Source organism: Hyperoodon ampullatus (genome assembly GCF_949752795.1).
Source record: "Hyperoodon ampullatus genome assembly, chromosome: 10".
Classification (NCBI taxonomy): Eukaryota; Metazoa; Chordata; class Mammalia; order Artiodactyla; family Ziphiidae; genus Hyperoodon; species Hyperoodon ampullatus.
The window spans coordinates 76,053,401-76,072,489 of record NC_136923.1 but is presented as its reverse complement, the minus strand read 5'-3'; the positions used below and the strand labels follow the sequence as shown (position 1 = coordinate 76,072,489).

The following is a 19,089-nucleotide window of genomic DNA, read 5'->3' as shown; positions in this document are numbered from 1 at the left end:
TTCAATATTGGAAAAGTAAGCTTGCCATTTTTTCAGGGTTTGGATGTCATGTATTTTAGGATGATCTGATAGGCACATTGGCAGTGCACTTTAAGAACCGTTTTTGCAAAGAATAAAATTTTTTTTGAAACTCAGTACTTCTTTGAGAGTACTGGATATGAAAGCACATGGAGTAGAAACCTACATTAATATCAGACTAAAGAAGAAAAATATAATAATAGAACTTCACGTGTCTCTGAGCAGTGTGTCACGGCTTCTATGTCTATAGGTTTAAAAAAATGATCGCTCATGTAGACAACTGAGATAAGTAAACTCAGTTTACAATCCGTCTGTCTATAGGGAATTTTCATAATTTACAGGTGTTTTGATGTTTTCAATTCACGTATATTTCTTGAGTGCCCATTATGTTGCAGCCACTGTCTTCTTTACAACACTCCTCTGAGACAGGTAGAAACTATTCTTGACGGATGGAGAAACTGAACTTGAGAGATTAGTTGATCATTATTACCAGGTTCTACTATGTTGATTAACTTGAATTGGGGCATATATAAATATATTGGAATTATCATTGTGTTATACCAAAACTAGGTATAGAAGTTTTAGAAGTTTTAAAATTTTGCACATTTTAATTTTTTTTTTTATTTTTTGCATTCTCAGTGATTGAATGATCGTTTGGTATTATTTTTGCACAGCAGGAGAAATTTAAATCATGATGTAACTTGAGTTTTTTTTTTTTTTTAACAACAAAACTGAAATGTAGTGTCTAATAGTGTTGGCTTAACCATAATTGCTTCCTGCCTTTGGAGGTCTATGAAAATGAAAATGTTCTGATTATAATAGTTTTCTATTAATTTATATTATGTGGGATGCTCAGATTATGAGTGATTGAAATTGAGACTCTGTAGATGTGCAGAATCAGTACATAGGTCTGCTGAATTAATATTTCTCAGGAGTGAAACAATTTAAAAATTCCACTGTCTTTTAGTAAATGGGTAGGCTGATGGATTTCACAATCCAGATTTTTGACACTGTTTTGAGGGTGTTGTAACTAGTAACTAGTAATAATGTTTTCAACTCTGAGGTATTTTAAGCTGAAGATGTTTCATGGTATTTCTTCTTTGGTCATTTAGTCACTAAAAATATGAGCTGTAGGGCTTCCCTGGTGGCGCAGTGGTTGAGAGTCCGCCTGCCGATGCAGGGGACATGGGTTCGTGCCCCGGTCCGGGAAGATCCCACATGCCGCGGAGCGGCTGGGCCCGTGAGCCATGGCCGCTGAGCCTGCGCGTCCAGAGCCTGTGCTCCACAACGGGAGAGGCCACAGCAGTGAGAGGCCCGCGTACCGCAAAAAAAAAAAAAAAAAAAAAAAAAAAAAAGAGCTATAAATAGAAATGCAGTAACATGTTCATTACATTTTCATTTAATTCACATTTGTGATGTATAACTTTACTACAGTTAAAATTTTTTTGTCATGGCATTTTCTGAGAAAAGGGGTATATCCTTAAATTTCATTATTGTTATTAAAAGATGTCAGTTTTTCTACTCTGGAACAGAATTTTACAGGTGTGACATAGTATTGGCTACTGGCTTAATAATTAGGTTTAAATATAAGTATTAATCAGAGATGAACTTATTCCTTGAGTTCACATTTAAACTGTGGCATGTTGAAATAATCTGGGTCTCCATCTGCACATCTGAATTCATTTTGTAAAATATGGCAAACAGCTGCATTTCAATTGAAAGCTAAAACAACTGCAGGACATTAACCCATTGAGAAGATTACAGTAGGTTTTCAGTTCCATGTTAACTGTATTTATTAGAGAAAATTGACTTGAGTGCTTCTGCTTTTAACCGACATTTTTTTTTTAATGTCCGGGAGATAGGAAATAAAGCATTGGAATGATAGGACTTTGATGTGTAAAGAAGTAGATGTCTAAAGAAGTTAATTATCTAAAACATCAAACAAAATGTGTGCACAGGAAATAATTATTTTAAAGATTCTAATGCACTGTCAGCTCATGATGTCAAGAAAAATGTTATTCACCTGTTTGATTTAAGAAGTAAATAACTTGACTGTGAAAGGATGATCCTGGTTATAATAAACTAGGATTGGGATCTTTTCACTCTTACCAATAAATACTCTTGATAACGAAACATTGGCAGTAGGGGCACAACCTAAGAAAGCTGGGGTTTTAGTATGCATTTACTTTCTGAAATGTCTCTTCTTCAGAGAGTGTTAAGGCAAGGTGACTGGATTTGCAAAATGAAAGGGGGCAATAACTCCAGCAGTGTCTCAGCATAATCCCAAGAATGGCATGCCTTCAAATCTGACATGAGTCAACTTAAATCATAGACTGGGGTTAATACATAATCTTTGAGTTTAACATCTTCTCCAGGATGTCATATCTCTGTCAGTCTTCTCTTGGGACAAGTGAACCATTTTGTAAGGTCACTGGAAAGCCAAGTTTCTTTTTGAACTTGCTTTCCTGTTTTATTATTCCCCAACCTTGGACTGATGATGCGATTTTTTTTTTTTAACCTGAGTTCCAAATGGTGTTGATTCTTTTCCTCTATTATTTGTAGAAAAAAGTACTTATTCCAAAAAAGTCTTTGTGAACAAATAGGACAAATTTACGCTTAAAAAGACCGATGGTCTTTCATAGCACTAGCTTCTTTATGTGTTTTAGAACTTTGGTTTTCAGGTTCAGTTTGAGTGAAACTTTCTTCCTTCTCTTTCTCTGCTTTTGCAGTCTCTGTCTAGTGGTTTTTGCCTGGCTCCTAGGGACCTTAGGTTAGACCAGGGCTTATATTGGCAGAGAGTTGGTCCTGCCACAGAGTGATATTGGGACATTCCAGATCTAGCCACCCAGCTAGTGTGCTGCTTGTCTTAGGTCTCTGTCCTTTTGCCTTCTCAAAAGCTTCGTATGTGGCCCATCTCAGGCAGTGGTTTGTAGTAGTTAATTTTTTCAGCTTTCGTTCATGGGACCCAGCCTTTCCATCTCAGCCGTCAGTGAATGACCCTGGTTCAAGTTTCCTTTATCAATTTTAAGCCTCCATTGCCCACAGAAGTGGTCAGATTAGAGGATGTATTAAGAAGATAACTTTGATAGCAGTGTGGAGAGTGAACTGAGCTGCAAAGAGAGAAGCTATAAATAGAGCTCAACAAGAAAGGGAGGAGGTAAAAACATAAAGTAGAATTTATTTGGCTTCTTACAAATTATAGGGTGCAGGAGAAGGAGTCAAAGATGATGACTGAGATTTTAAGCCAGGCTGACTAGTAGCAGTAGTAATGTCAGTGTGAAAACAGAACTTATTTTATACGGAAACTAATTAATATTTGTTGAATTGTATTGAGGTCTTGTAGTGAAGATATTCAAGTTTCTTAAAGTTTGTGATTATGAAATAAGGATAATCAAATTTGTCACATAAAAGCTTTTAGCAGGCCAAGAAAGGGAAAATTCTTGAGTTCTTTCTGTTTATAATAGTTAGCATTGTGTACTGACTGTGTGCTAAGAACTATTCTGAATGCTTTGCTTATGTTAGTTCATTTAATCCTCACAACAACCCTAAGAGTGTGCGATTATCATTCCTGTTTTACAGATGAGGAAACTGAGGCACAGAGACGTTAAGGAACTTGCCCCGAGCCCTAGTAAAGTAGTAGAGCTGGGATTCTAACCTAGGCAGTGTGACTTCTGACTCCTAATTATTTTACTGTACTTAAAGTTCTCAGTACTGCTTTACTTTATTATATATTTTAAATCTGTTAATTCTTCTTTAATCAGCAAAGTATTTTTAAAAGAAAATCGTAGTATTACAAAATTTATATAAACATGAAATAATAACTAACATTTATTGAGCACTTACTGTGTCCTTGAGGTAAAAGCCTGAGGCTTTTATCTACTTCTATTACCTTAATGTTATTTTCACTAATTCTTGTTTGTGGGATTGCCACATGTAATAAGTAAAATGACGTATATTAAGATTAGCATCTAGTTTTCCCATTATGTGTCAGCTTAATTTTATTGGGAAAAAAGTCACATTTTATTTTATTTTATTTTTTTAAAAGTCATATTTTAAATTGATGAGTAATTTAACCATAAGATTATAAAATATCACAATGCTTACTTCTGATCTACTGATTGACTTTATTTGTATTATTTGTATTTTAGGCTATGGTTCAAATGGGAATTAGATTATGTTTTGGTTTTCTAATTTTGTATCTTACAGCTGTGCAGCTCTTTCTTTAAATGAAATCTTACTTGGAACCCCAATATATGAAATAGAAAAATCAGAGTTCTTGTGTTCTGGATGGAACTGCTTGGGGGCCACTGGGAGCTCACTGAAATATTGCTGGGGAATCTTTGGGCTCCATGGAATGGATTTTAAAAACCACTGAACTTTATTAAAATATTTTAATGAGTATTTTTCTTCCAATACTTATTACAAAATATGTAATGAAAAGTTTATCACCCAAGTGAGTAATTTTTTTACATCATATTTGACTAAGCAGTTTTCTACCTTACTATTTCATTTTAATAAAGAACAAGTATGGACAAATCAGATTTACGTAAAACAAATCAGAATTTAAAAAATTTCTATACTTTTTTTTTTTTTTTTTTTGCGGTATGTGGGCCTCTCACTGTTGTGGCCTCTCCCGTTGCGGAGCACAGGCTCCGGACACGCAGGCTCAATGGCCATGGCTCATGGGCCAAGCCGCTCCGCGGCATGTGGGATCCTCCCAGACCGGGGCACGAACCCGTGTCCCCTGCATCGGCAGGCGGACTCTCAACCACTGCGCCACCAGGGAAGCCCAAAAATTTCTATACTTTTTGAAGTAACTTACAATTGCTTCCGTTTTCCATGCATTTACTTATAGCTAAATACATTTTGTAAGCTGAGTTCTCTTTTTTATTTAGATGAATAACACTGCAGCCAGCCCAATGTCTACTGCCACGTCAAGTAGTGGAAGAAGTACAGGGAAGTCTGTAAGCTTTGCAGCAGAATTGCAGAGTATGATGTAAGTATGGCGCTGTGTCTCGGTTATTACTATTTTAAGTTTATTCATGTTGATAAAAGACAACAGAAATAACGAGATTTATAAAACTTAACTTGGAAATTTGTACTTAAGTAAAAATGAAATAGTCTGATAACATTTTAAATAGCTGTATATGGAAGGGACAAATTGGTTAAAAATGCTACAGTGATACTGTATTCAAAAAGTATTGGTTCATCTTCATAAAAGAATGAATACTCATGTAGACGTTTGTGCTCTGATTATTATCTGCCCAAATCTGTGTTATGGATTGCTTATTGCTATTTTAGTTTTAGATTTAGAAAATTTTGACATTGATTATATTCTTGGATAGTTGGAAATATTTTCACAGAGTTCTCAGTTTTTCTCAAGTGTCAGTCATAATAATTCTGTGAGCCTAATTTAGTTTTCAGTTTTGATAATATTTGAAATCACTGTGTTTGAGAACTTGAGAAAAAACTTAGGACATTTAAAAAACACATTTATTTAGTTTTTGAGAAATTGCATAGTCATTAACATTTCGTTCCTAAAGCTTTTTTCAGCTTGATTTCTGGCTTCTTTCACTGAGTGAGACTGCATATCTTGATTTGATGAGAGGTAGCATATTTATTAGAAATGTCTGCTGGCTCATATTAGTTTTTCTTTATTATTGGTCCAGGAGACCGTTTTCGGCATAAGGGGGACAACACATTAGAGCTCTTCTTTTCCTATGGATACATTATTCATGACATACCCAGCAATTTTAAAAGAATGTTTCTGTTGAAGGTTTAAATGGGTGTATATTGATAGCCTTCATAGTGGATTAACTCCACTTTGTGATGATTATTGTTCAAAGGAAAAATGAGTTTGAGCATATATCTAATGGTTGCTTGGTAAACATACTTTAAACAGCATCAAAAACGTTCAGGTCACAGGTTCTCAAACTTTGGCCTCGGGATCCCTTTATACTCTTTAATTATTGAAGACCTTAAACAGCGTTTGTTTACGTGAATTGTTTCTATTCATATTTATTGCTTAGAGTTTAAAACTGAGAAATAAAAATTATTTACTAATTTATTTGAAAAAATAATAAACCTATGATATGTTAATTGATATATACCCTATAAAATAATTATATTGTAAAACCAAAAATTGGTAACACATTTTGTTAGCTGAGACTAATAAAATGTGTTCATTTAGGAGTTGTATGAGGTGTGGCTGTCTGTTAAATTACGGAAAATGTTAAGGGTTTATGCTTGTATACACTTTTGTATGTTTAAATTTTTTAGCTGTGGTTTAGTAGCTTTATGTTAAACTTTTATGTTGTACTATGTTGATTATGTTTAAAAATACTAGACATGTTTTAGAATGTTTATGGTAAAGTGAGGAAATTAATTTTCCTGTAGAGCCAATTCATTGATCTACCTTGTATTTTTAAAAACTTTTAATTTTGAAAATTTCAAACTCATAAAATTATTGTAATAGTATAATGGACTCCATGCATCCATCATCAGACTAACGCTAATTGTGTTTTGCCAGTCTTCTTTTTTTTTTAATTAATTAATTTTATTTTATTTTATTTTTGGCCGCATTTGGTCTTCGTTGCTGCGCGCGGGCTTTCTCAAGTTGTGTCAAGCAGGGACTACTCTTCGTAGCAGTGTGTGGGCTTCTCATTGCGGTGGCTTCTCTTGTTGGGAGCACGGGCTCTAGGTGCACAGGCTTCAGTAGTTGTGGTGAGTGGGCTTCAGTAGTTGTGGCCCGCGGGCTCTAGAGCGCAGGCTCAGTAGTTGTGGTGCACGGGCTTAGTTGCTCTGCGGCATGTGGGATCTTCCTGGACCAGGGCTCGAACCTGTGTCCCCTGCATTGCCAGGCGGATTCTTAACCACTGTGCCACCAGGGAAGCCCCTTGCCAGTCTTCTTTAACCTTTCTCTCTGCTCTTCACTTTTTTTTTAATGAAATATTTTAAAGCAAATCCCAGACATCATATTTCAAATTTGGTGTTATTTATTAAAACAACGTATTTATTAGTAGGTAAAAAAACAGGCTTTATAGCAGAGGTCAGCAAACTGTGGCCATAGACTGGCTCCTTGTTTCTGAAAATAAGATTTTATTGGACCACACTCATTATTTATCTGTTATCTATTGCTGCTTTCATGCTACATGGCAGAGTTGAGTATTTGTGACTGACACCATATGGCCTGTAAAGCTGACAATATTTACTATATGGCCCTTTATGGAAAGTTTGCTGACCCCTGATCTATAGAAACAGCTCTCTATAAGAAGAAAGCTGTATTTCCTTTTGTCATTTATACTTAGGAGAGGTTCTACTTAGTGCATTGGATAGACTGCAGGCCACTTAAGAAAACAGAAAAAAATAAAATAAAAGCTAAATTCAGCACTTTCTTATGAAATACTTTTGCAAACATCTTCCCAACTAATGTGCTTAAGCTAGATTCAGAATGCGAAAGTTATTGTTGGCCACAGCTTTGGAAGAAATGTACATTTTCCTTCTATTTCAGACCTCATAGAGAGGCCACTCCTAATAGTTATACATTCATCATTTATAGTCTGAAGTTATTTTTTCTTCTTATGAATTGCTTCGTAGAACAGGAAAATAGGGCTAAGATTAGGGGAGTCCTTTTTTTTTTATCTACCAATATTTTCTATTGACATGAGGTTTTCAGGCTTTTGATTATGTAAAATTAGAATCAATATGCATTTGATCCTTGCTTATATGATTTTAAATGAGAAAGTGCAGACTTAAGTCTCTGTGTTAATTTTGTGTTGTAGGAATTTCATTCTGTGATCTCTACTTTTTTTCTCCTGCATTTTCACAGTTCTTCTAAGCCTGTTTGTGTGGTATATTGGTGTTTTTTAATCCTCTGGCTACTGTCTTCCCTACTTATTCACCACTAATGAGCTGGTTTTTCTTGGCTCCATGCCCGCTAAATAAGTAACAGTATTGTAGTGTCAGTTCCAGGGAATGGCTTCACTGAAAGGCATCTAGTTGTCAGGCACAAATGGAATTGTCAGAATCTGCTATTAAATATAGAACTGGCAGCCGGTTTGTTCTCCTATTAGAGCCTTGATGGGACTGACCACATTTTAAGTTTGGGTGAGAAATACTACGACTGCAGCATTCTCTAGGAAATGCTTCTACAAATTTTAAACTAAAGGATTGGTGGTCAGACAGTTGCTGGTGGGTTGCAGATGACAGCATCTTTCTCTTACCTAGTGCATGTAACTGAGCACGTTTGCTACATGCTCCTTATCACAGCTCTTAGAATAACATGTGCTGGAAGGGTCCAGAGGCTTTTCATTTTTAAGTTATTGAACTCAAGTAGCCTGTAAATTAGAAAGTGAAATCTTTTCAATGTACGTTGCAGGTATTTTGACAGACTTCTTAAGAATTTAAATTAATTTAAATTCACTTCAAGGAATCTTCACTGGACTTTCTTTTCCTTATTTTACTCATTTATAAATTTCTTTGCCTCGTTATATTGTACTTTTGCAGGTTTATAGGCCTGGTGATAATGTCAGGTTTCACTGCTTGGTAGCGTTTAGTAATTCTCATGTGACCAAATTTAAAAAAAAATAAATAAATAAAATTCACTCTCTTAGTTGTACTATTCTGCAAGTTTTGCATTTAAAAAAAAATCAACATTATTAAGCCCTTATATAGCAGGACCTAAATGCCTTCAAGATAGTCTAGCAGTAGAGAATGGTTGTGGAGACTAAAAATTGTCATGTAATAGGATGTGAAAAATTCCATGGTAATACAGAGGAGGGAGTGGTGAACTTCTGAGTGTAAGCTTCCTCACTTTAGGTCTGTACTTTTGACTGCTTCCTGAACGTCCATTAAGTATTCTGTTAGCACCTCAAACTTAGTATATCCAAAACTAAACTAATAATTTTCTTAGTAAGATTCGCTTCTCTTGGGAATTTTTGAGATACATAGCAACAACCATTTATTCATTGCTACACTAGAGTAGGACATAGTTGTATATGTGAAATGGTATCATTTGGCTGTTATTTAACATTATGAAGTTATGTGCTGTGAAAGAATGTATTCCCAGTTCTATCCTTACCTTAATCTGACTTTAAAGGGACCTAATATATAAATGAATCAATTAGTAATAGATGTTTATTAAACTGCCACAGGGTTCCTTCAAACATTGAGTTTCCCTGGTGCATTTAAGGTTTTCAGGAAACTGGAGGAAAGAAACTCTTAATGGTAAAAAGTGCTAACATTAATATATTATAGTTTTGGAGATGCTTTAATAATGCCAGTGATAATAGCGAATGCTCTTATGTGTACCAGGCATTCTCCTGAGTACTTCCACATACCATTTCACTTGCTCCTCCCACAGCCCTGTGAGGATACTCTTAGTCCCTTTTATAGATGGGGAAACTGAGACCCAGAGGTTCCTAACACCAAAAATTGCCATTACAGCAGGTGGTAAAACCTTGATTTGAACCAGGAAGCCTAACTCCGGAGTCCATGCTCTTGACAAATTACACTAAACTACATTTCAACCAATAAAACTTATTTTGATTTATAAAATTTAGTTTACAAATGAACTTTTACCAACTTATGTATGACTAGTGTGGTGTAATGAGGTAATAATGGGAAAGATGAATAATTGTTCAGTTAATTACTGTTATTTGTGATGAGGTCTAATTTTTATAATAAATATTGGATTAAGTTGCTATTTTCATATTATCATAGCATTTATTTCAATTTCCTATTCCTAACCACCAAATCTTTTTAAGCAAGGCCATATCGGTGACCAAGAGAAAGTATAATTTTTCATAGAAATTGAATACTAATATACTCCTTATTGGATGCTTATATTTGTGATGGTTCATAATTTTGGATATAAACTTGGCCATATTGTTGAATATTTTAAATGTCTATCCTACTTTTATATTTTGTCACTATTAAAAATTTGTCTTAATTCCTGACATTTAAATTACATTAAAATATGTGGATAAACTTATCCTTGTACTTTTTGTGAACTGTATCTATTTGGAATATTTTAAGATATGCACTGGTTTATAAGTATAATAATAATGAAGATTTCCAAGTTATAAAATTGGTCACAATCTTTCCTGAAAGTGAGAAAATGTGCAAAAGTTAATTGAGAACATAGAAGCACTGTGTAACTGAAGGTTGTTTATACTTTTTTCCTTTCAGAAATGAAACAAGGTAATGTTTAAGTTGCTAGATCCAACTGAATTAAGTGCTTGCATTGAAAGAATGTATCATTTTATAAATGTGACAAAATACAATTTTGAATTTATATTAAATATCTCTATCAATTGTTTCATGAAAAGAAGATACCTAGGCCTTTTATTTTAGGATATGTAATTACGAGAGGGAAGAACATTTTGTTCAGTCTTAGAAATGAATTCTTGAAATTCAGGGAGATTCATTTTAATAATTCTGTGTTGAAAATCCTTAGTTATGTGGGGAAAATAGGTAAAAATTCATGGATTTGTCATTCTAAAATTCTAGTATTGTATAAATGCAAGTTATTACACTGGTCAATGGGAATATCTGTTCTGAACTAGTTTGATGGCAGAACCAGGACCTAAATGATATGTGGTTATTTATTGACTTCACTTATCTTTGGTGTTAATATTCATACATTCTTCTGTATTCCTGATTGCTTCCCTAGACCCTGCTGAGGGTGTTATGTAGCATATGGTTTTTGTGTAGTATTAACTTCCTTTTTTTTTTAAAAAAAATTTATTTATTTATGTGAAAGAATGTATTCCCAGTTCTATCTATGGCTGCGTTGGGTCTTCATTGCTGTGCACAGGCTTTCTGTAGTTGTGGTGAATGGGGGCTACTCTTTGCTGCAGTGCGTGGGCTTCTCATTGGGTGGCTTCTCTTGCTGTGGAGCACAGGCTCTAGCCACACGGGCTACAGTAGTTGTGGCACACAGGCTCAGTAGTTTTGGCATACGGGCTTAGTTGCTCTGTGGTATGTGGGATCTTCCCGGACCATGGCTCGAACCCACGTCCCCTGCATTGGCAGGCGGATTCTTAATCACTGTGCCACCAGGGAAGTTCCTAGTATTAACTTTCTAAATCTGAAAACTTCCGAATTGTGAAATACATGTTTCAGATAAGGCATTGTGGACTTGTATCTACCTCATAGGGTTTATATGAAGATTAAGTGAGGTATATAGAGTCAAAGCACATAGTATTGTTCCTGGAGTATAGTAAACACTGTCCTGTTAGCATTTATCATTGTATTTAAAAGAATAATTATAATCATCAACATACTAATTTAGGAAGTTATAAAAATGTTTCAGGTGCAGGGGGGAATGTTTGTAGTTTTATGGGAAGAATTTTTATAATTATATAGAAAAAATTGATTTGTCTATTACAGCATGCTGCCCGGTAGAACTTTCTATAGTAATGGAAATTTCTATTTCTGTGCTCTCCAGCGTGATAACCACGAACCACATGTACCTTCTGAGTACATTAAATGAGCTAGGTAACTGAGCAACTGAATTTTGCATTTTATTTTAATCCATTTAAATAGCTACTTGTAGCACATGGCTACCATATTGGACAACACAGAAGAAATATGGAAAGTACACAGAATACTTCTTTTCTGGTACGCTTATATTTTTATTGAAATTGGGAAAATACATTTTACATGTTACATGATTTTATTCTGTATTTACTCTTAACACTGTCATCCATTTACTTTTTACTTCTCCCTCTTATTTTGGATTGTCATTGTCTTGCAGTTCTTTAGTGATTGGGGCTGTTAATTTTTGGTTACTTTGGGAGATCAGATTTGATTGGGAGGTTTAATATTACATTCGTGTTCCATTTTGTAGGCAGTCTGGATAATATTGAAGTGTGTTTCTTAAAAATGTTCTTTTGTGAATTTACTTAGTATATTTATACTTAGTCCTTCTGAAAATCCTGTGACTATAGCTCTGGGTATATTGTATTGCACTTGATTATCATGCCAGTTGTGTAACTGAATATGTAACAGCATTGTAAGTTTTGGGCACTCGTTTTCATGTAGCTAGATTTGCAAAATTTACTGGTAGCTATAAGTTAGCAGTATGTTAACGTAGCATTTTGTCAATTCATTGTTTTTATTTTTAATATGCTGAGATTTTGAAAACTTATTTTTAAATGTATATAGGTCAAAATTAATCTTTGAGAAAGTTACTCGATAAAAATGGATTCTTCAATACTGAAAATATATCAGAAAGTGGTTAGTAATTTTGGGTAGGAAATTAAAATTCGTTATCTATGATTATGTGCTTTCTTCCTTACAATAAATTCTGTTGATACAGAATGTAAACTCTTAAAATTAAAAAGGTGTGATTTTATAAAAGAATAGTAGATTCTTAATATAGAGGAATGGATCTTTTTGATCTTGACTCTGTTGAGTCAGAGGATCCATGGCTGTTTTTAAGTTTACAGAGGCACTGTTCTGATTCTCTCTAGATGTGAGACATGTGCAGTTTTATATTACCTCCAAAGAAATGGGAATTGACTTATTCTGTGGTGTGTTTTAATATGTCAGCATACCTATGTATGTGTGTGCATATTTTTAGCATATTTAAAATACATCACAAAAGTATACATTGGTATATATATTGGTATGAGTATGTCACCTTTTGCAAATTTTTCTTTTTTTTTTTTGACATCTCTGCATAGACATTTAAACAATCTCAAGTAAAACACCATATGCCTTTTTAAAAATACTGTAGTAATTAGGTTTTCTAACTGGCATAACATTTTTTCCCAGGACAGAATAAATAGAGTCACAAACCCCAGTTCTGGGGAAGAGTAGTGAGAAATAATCCTTAACCTGTTGTCTTTGAATAACTGCTTTCTTCCTGTTTCTCTGTCTTGAAAGAACCATGTTATGACCAGTTTTTGAGTGTTACTAACCTTTTGTGGCTTTCTACCTATTCCTAGATTACGTGGGTTGGTAATGTGTGTTTAATAGGGATAACAATATACTAGTAATATGTTTCTGCCAATTGTGGGTTAAACTTTTTGGACTGGCCTGACAGTCAATTAGTACTTATTTCTACAACAAAAATAACATTCTTTTTGTGTGGAATTACTTCCAAACAGTCGAACTTGGAGTACAACCCATTTCTAAGTCAAATACTGTTTGTAGTTTTTAATTTTGCCTCTTCCAACCTAGAATTTGGGATTATCAGCATCCTTTATGTCTCTAATCCTTTAGAAGGATGTGAGTAGAGATAACATTTGTTTTAAATATACAATAAAACTTCACTTATCTAGAATTTGTAATAAAATATAAATATTTTAAAGGATAAATTAAGGACAGTAATACCACATATAAGTGAGTGATTAAGATAACATGGTACAATGGAAAGGACTGTAGATTTGGAGCCAGAAGATTTGGTTCACTTTTGTATTGGTGGATTTCATAATGTTAAGAACAAAATACCAGGGGCTTCCCTGGTGGCGCAGTGGTTGAGAGTCCGCCTGCCGATGCAGGGGACGTGGGTTCGTGCCCCGGTCCGGGAGGATCCCACATGCCGCGGAGCGGCTGGGCCCGTGAGCCATGGCCATTGAGCCTGCGTGTCCGGAGCCTGTGCTCCGCAACGGGAGAGGCCACAACAGTGAGAGGCCCACATACCACCAAAAAAAAAAAAAAAAAGGAACAAAATACCAGGCTTCCCTGTTGGCACAGTGGTTAAGAATCTGCCTGCCAATGCAGGGTACCTGGGTTCGAGCCCTGGTCTGGGAAGATCCCACTTGCCACAGAGCAACTAAGCACATGTGCCGCAAATACTGAGCCCACGTGTCACAACTACTGAAGCCTGCACCTAGAGCCCGTGCTCCGCAACAAGAGAAGCCACCACAGTGAGAAGCCTGCACACTGCAACAGAGTAGCCCCTGCTCGCTGCAACTAGAGAAAGCCCGCGTGCAGCAAAGACCCAATGCAGCCACAAAAAAAAAAAAAAAGAACAAAATACCTGCCCCCTCTAAAAAAAAATCACAAACCATGCAAATGTTATGAGTAGGGGAATTATTATATCAATACTTTTTTCAAAATGAAGTAATTTTTTATATTTTAGAAGCAATTCATGTTATTTTCTGAAAAGAAAATACAGAAAGATAATAGAGAACACTTAAAACTTGCTGAATTAAAGCACTGTTAATGCTTTGCTATTTATCTTTCCACTTCCTTTCTAATGCACATAAAAAATAAATGCTAAAATGCCATATTATAGCTGCTGTTGTGTAACTTGGGTTTTTACTTATTATATAATATCATAGGCCCTTTCCATTTTGATAAATATTTGGCATTATCTTCGTAGCTACAATAGTTTGTATTCCATTATGATGTCTTTAAGCAGTCTTGTTAAGTATTGATACATTAGGTTATTTCTAATTTTTCAGTTTTATAGATAAGATTGTAATGAACTTCCTTTACTTACAGGTATAGATCTCTCTCCTCCCTTTCTTCCCCTTCTCTTTCCTTCCTGCCCTCCTCTCTGCCCCCCCTTTCTCTTCCTCTGTATCTATACCTTTGAGCATGTGACTGGATATTTCATTAGGAATAATTCCTTTAAGTTTCTTTTTTTAAAAAAAATATTTATTTATTTATTTTATTTTTGGCTGCGTTGGGTCTTAGTCCCGGCACGTGGGATCTTTGTTGTGGCACGTGGGATCCTCCGCAGCTGCTTGCGGGCTTAGTTGCCCCTCTGCATGTGGGATCTCAGTTCCCTGACCAGGGATCAAACCCAAGTCCCCTGCATGGGAAGGCAGATTTTTAACCACTGGACCACCAGGGGAGTCCCTCCTTTAAGGTTTTTGGTGACCTTCCATAAAAGCTTTAATGAATTATAATCCTACCAATAGTGTATGTATGCCTTGCCAATATTGAGTAATGTGACATGTATATGATATGTATTATTTATATATAAATAAATTTATATTTATACATAATCCTTTAATTTATACATATTTAAAATATATATTATCATGAAAGAATTGTTTTAGCTTAGTTTTTAATTGGTAGTAATTTAAGGATAGTTATACAGTAAAAAGTTTTCCTATTCCTGTTGCCTGATTTCTTCCCTTTAAGTAACTTTTATTCTTTCTTGGGTATTCTTTCTGACTTTCTTTATCCACATTATAAGCACATAATGAATATACACTTATTTTTTCCTTTTTACACATGGAGTACCATTCTGTAGACATTCTTTTATGTTTGGTGTAAAAAAAAAATGCACCAGGAGATCTCTGCATAGCAACATGTGAGAGAGAGGGAGGAGGGGAGGGAAGGAGGAAGGGAGGGAGGATGTATTTTTTTTTTTTTTTTGCAGTACGCAGGCCTCTCACTGTTGTGGCCCCTCCCAGTTGCGGAGCACAGGCTCCGGATGCGCAGGCCCCGCGGCCATGGCTCACAGGCCCAGCTGCTCTGCAGCATGTGGGATCCTCCCGGACCGGGACACGAACCCGTGTCCCCTGCATCGACAGGCGGACTCTCAACCACTGCACCACCAGGGAAGCCCGGATGTATTTAATTTAAAGTTTTTCTAGCATTTTTGGGGGGGGGTTCACTCTTATTTTTTTTTAATGTTTTTTTTATTTTGGTAAAAGTCACATAATATAAAACATACTATTTTAAGCATACTTAACTGTATAGTTCGGGGGCACTAAGTACATTCGCATTGTTGTGCAACACTCACCATCATCCATCTCCCAAATTTTTCACCTTCCTAAACTGAAACTTTGTCCCCTTTAAACACTAACTCCCCATTCTCCCCACTCCCCCCATCCCCAGCCCCTGGCATCTACCAGTGTACTTTCTGACTATGAATTTGACTATTCTAGGTACCTCGTATAAGTGGAATCAAACAGTATTTCTCTACACCCAAGAATATGAATGACTAAGTTTTTTAAAGACTTTATCAGGAATAGATATTTTATCAAGTGTCATTTTAGCATCAACTTTTTCTAGCATTTTGTAGATGAGTTACTGTTTGATGAACTCTGGAGCCTAAATAAAGAAGGGAGACCTTTATTTTTCAAGGAAACTGAGGCAACTTCTAAATGAGTTACTTAAGTCAGAAGAGGTAATAAGGTCCTCACACAGATAAGCAGCAAGAAGAAAATAAAAGCTATCTGTAATCTTTTACCAAGAGATGCTTATATTTTGGGTGTGTGTGTATGTGACTTACTGAAGTCTAAAAGCTTTTTTTGATAGTAACTTCCTAATTTTTCCTCCAAGAAAGTTAGATTTTTTACATTTCTATCAATAATTATGAGAGTACCCCCCTCCACCTCTCTCTGACATTTTAACAGTAGAAACATTGTGCTTTTCTCTAACTATTTTACATTACAGCTTTCCTTTGACTAATGAGTTTGAAAATATTTTGGCCATTTATATTTCTTCATTTGTGGGTGTATGTTCATATTCTTAGCACAATTTTACTGAGTTCTTGTTTTTTCCCATTGTTTATTAAGGGCTTTTAATATATTAAAGGCACTGAGCCTTTATTGATCATATATGGCAGTCTCCCCACAATCCCCCATACCCTTCATCATTTGGTTTCCTTAAGGTTTATTTCTTTTTAATATGTTTGTTTTCATTTTTAATGTAGTTAAATCAGCCTTGTACTTTATTACTTCCACTTTGACAGAAAGTCCTACCCTCAACTTTTGTACAAATCATCATGTACTTCTTATATTTCAGGCTTTTAGTTTCTACAGTTTAATATTTAATCCATTATTTTGTTGTGTTGTGCCAGGGAGGGTTCTAAGTTAAAACAATTTTACTTTAAGTTGGTTTGCCAGTGGTCTCACCACCACAAATTATATAAACCTCCCTTTTCTCTCAGAATTGAAATGCTACCTGTATCAGATAATAAATTATTATTTTTGAGTTTTCTGCTTTGTCCACTGAATTGTCTATTCCTTTGCCAGTACTACATTACTTTAGTTATTATAGCTTCTTAATATGTTTTAATATTTGGTATTACAGTTCAGGGTCACCTGCATAACTTTTCTTTTTAAAATATTTCTTGTCTCTTTTCCTATTTTTATTCTTCCAGATGAATTTTAAGGAATCATTTTATCAAGTTCCAAAGCAAATTCTAAGTGCAAATTTTAAGCAGTTTCATTTTTCTTTTCTTTTTATGCTTTCTGCTGTATACTCAAATTTCAGACATTGGTCTATGTGATTCATTTTACTTTTAAAGTTGATTAATAAAATAATTTTACTTTTAGAAAGTTTATTTGAAACAACACTGGATAGAAACTGACTAATGAGTGACTTGGTTAACTAGTGTGTGATTAGAGATGCTGAAGAACTTCTCAGTTTTCTTTAGTATTTGTTTTTCTTGCTTGAATGTAGAATTGTGCTGTGCCTGCAGTATGTAAAAATCAGCCAAACTATCTCCTCAGTTTTTAAATCGTGCAGTTATTGTCTTATTTTTGAATGGAGAGCATGACTAGTAACAAAAGACAGCTTAATTTTTTTATAGGGATGTAAATCTGTATTCTGACTAATAGAATTAAATACAAGGGCATCCATGCCATATATATCATAGAGAATAAACATTTAATATATTTATAAATACATGAGTTAATCTAAGTGATGAAATGGATCTTATTTTGACCATTTTAATGAAAATATTTCTATAGTAAGTTTATTATAGCACATTTATGACTATGTATAAATGGAATACCAGGTACAGTTTAATCTTTTTTTAACTGAAATTTCATTGTAAATATCAGGTGTTGCAATCTACTTGTACTATAGTGATGCCCTAGGGTACCATAGAGGCATGAAGTGTAGTTTGCTTCTATAATAAATAGTCCTACTTTGCTATGCTCTTTTAATTTATAATTTTTTTTGGTAGAGTTTTATGTTTTCTCTCTTGTTTACATCTGCTAATTTTATTGCTGTTCTTGTGCCATGCTCTGGCAGTGTTTCACCTCCCCCACCTTTTGCATGCAGCTTCCAGCCTACTATAGACTAGAAATTAAATTTATTAGATTTGTATCTAAAATAAGAAATCATACTCTAGGACAGCCTGATACACTTTCTTTTCTGAGAAAAGTTACTTGATCTTTGGTGCATAAACTTAATATCAATTTTGAGAGTTGAGTTTACTTATTACTTTCGGTTTTTGGCTGTGTTTTTAGTAGCTGAAATTGTCAGGTAGCAGGTCAGAGTTTATTTTTAAGTCCTTTGTTTGGGACTGAATCTGTTTTCACAATGAAACCATGTTAAGCATGTTAGGTTTCTGGGTTAGTTCAGTACACACAAATTTTTTTTTTACCCATAAAAAATAGCCTGAAGTAATATTTTCAGCTATGCGTAATTATCATTCATACCATTTTGAAGAAGCAGGCAAGGCCACTGGCTGGGTTTGGCAAGGATGGGAGGTAGGGAAGCTTGAGAGTGGTGAAGGTTTGTAATGGCAACAGTGGAGTTAGGGAGAGAAAGCTAATTAGGAATATGCTTAGTGTTACCTAATTTGTCAAGGGCTCTGCAGAGCTTATAAAAGGGCTCTAATAGCAAGGTTGTATAATTTTCCATAGCAGTGCTCAACTGCTGGGCATAGGACTGGAAAAGAAAGATGATTGGGTTGATTTAGGGATTTGAAGGGCAGATGTAACAGAAGAATATTGAAATTCGAGGTGTTTGAGTCTCTGATCACTGAGCCTAGGCTGGTGGGGAGGGATGGAATAGAAAGGCGTGAAGGAGTTGACCAATTTGTAGAAAAATGGGAGAAGGAGAAGGGTTTGGAGAGTTCAGTGAAATATGAAATTAAGTAAAATAGAAGATTAATTAAGAGAACCGGAGGTATAGAAAATACAACAAAATGGAAAATATCAGCTTGGATGTTTCATCTTCCAAGAAGACGTCCTTGGCCTGTCCAGTCTTGTTAATTCCTTTCTGTGTGCCGTGGCACCTTGTAGTATACTCTTACAAAAGTCCTTATTTTACTGTATTCCAGGGATCTATTTACTTGTGTATTTCTGTTCCCCACTGTAAGCTTCATGAGTACAGAGCTTGTTTTAATTTTCCTGTTTTACA

General features: G+C 35.0%; 2 protein-coding genes across 5 annotated transcripts in view; one reads left to right on the top strand and one right to left on the bottom strand.

Annotated features, from left to right (window-relative positions):
* RUNX2 (RUNX family transcription factor 2) overlaps positions 1 to 19,089 on the bottom strand; it is a gene marked incomplete at both ends in the record, with an annotated part of 211,258 nt that overhangs the window by 166,459 nt on the left and 25,710 nt on the right. The window lies entirely within an intron of this gene.
* Positions 4,914 to 19,089, top strand: part of SUPT3H (SPT3 homolog, SAGA and STAGA complex component) — a gene marked incomplete at its 5' end in the record, with an annotated part of 435,851 nt that continues 421,675 nt past the window's right edge. For all 3 annotated transcript variants that reach the window (XM_079712421.1, XM_079712420.1, XM_079712419.1), the window contains one exon: positions 4,914 to 5,014. In XM_079712421.1, coding sequence (XP_079568547.1) covers positions 4,914 to 5,014 — 101 coding nt within the window. The remainder of the gene's footprint in view (positions 5,015 to 19,089) is intronic.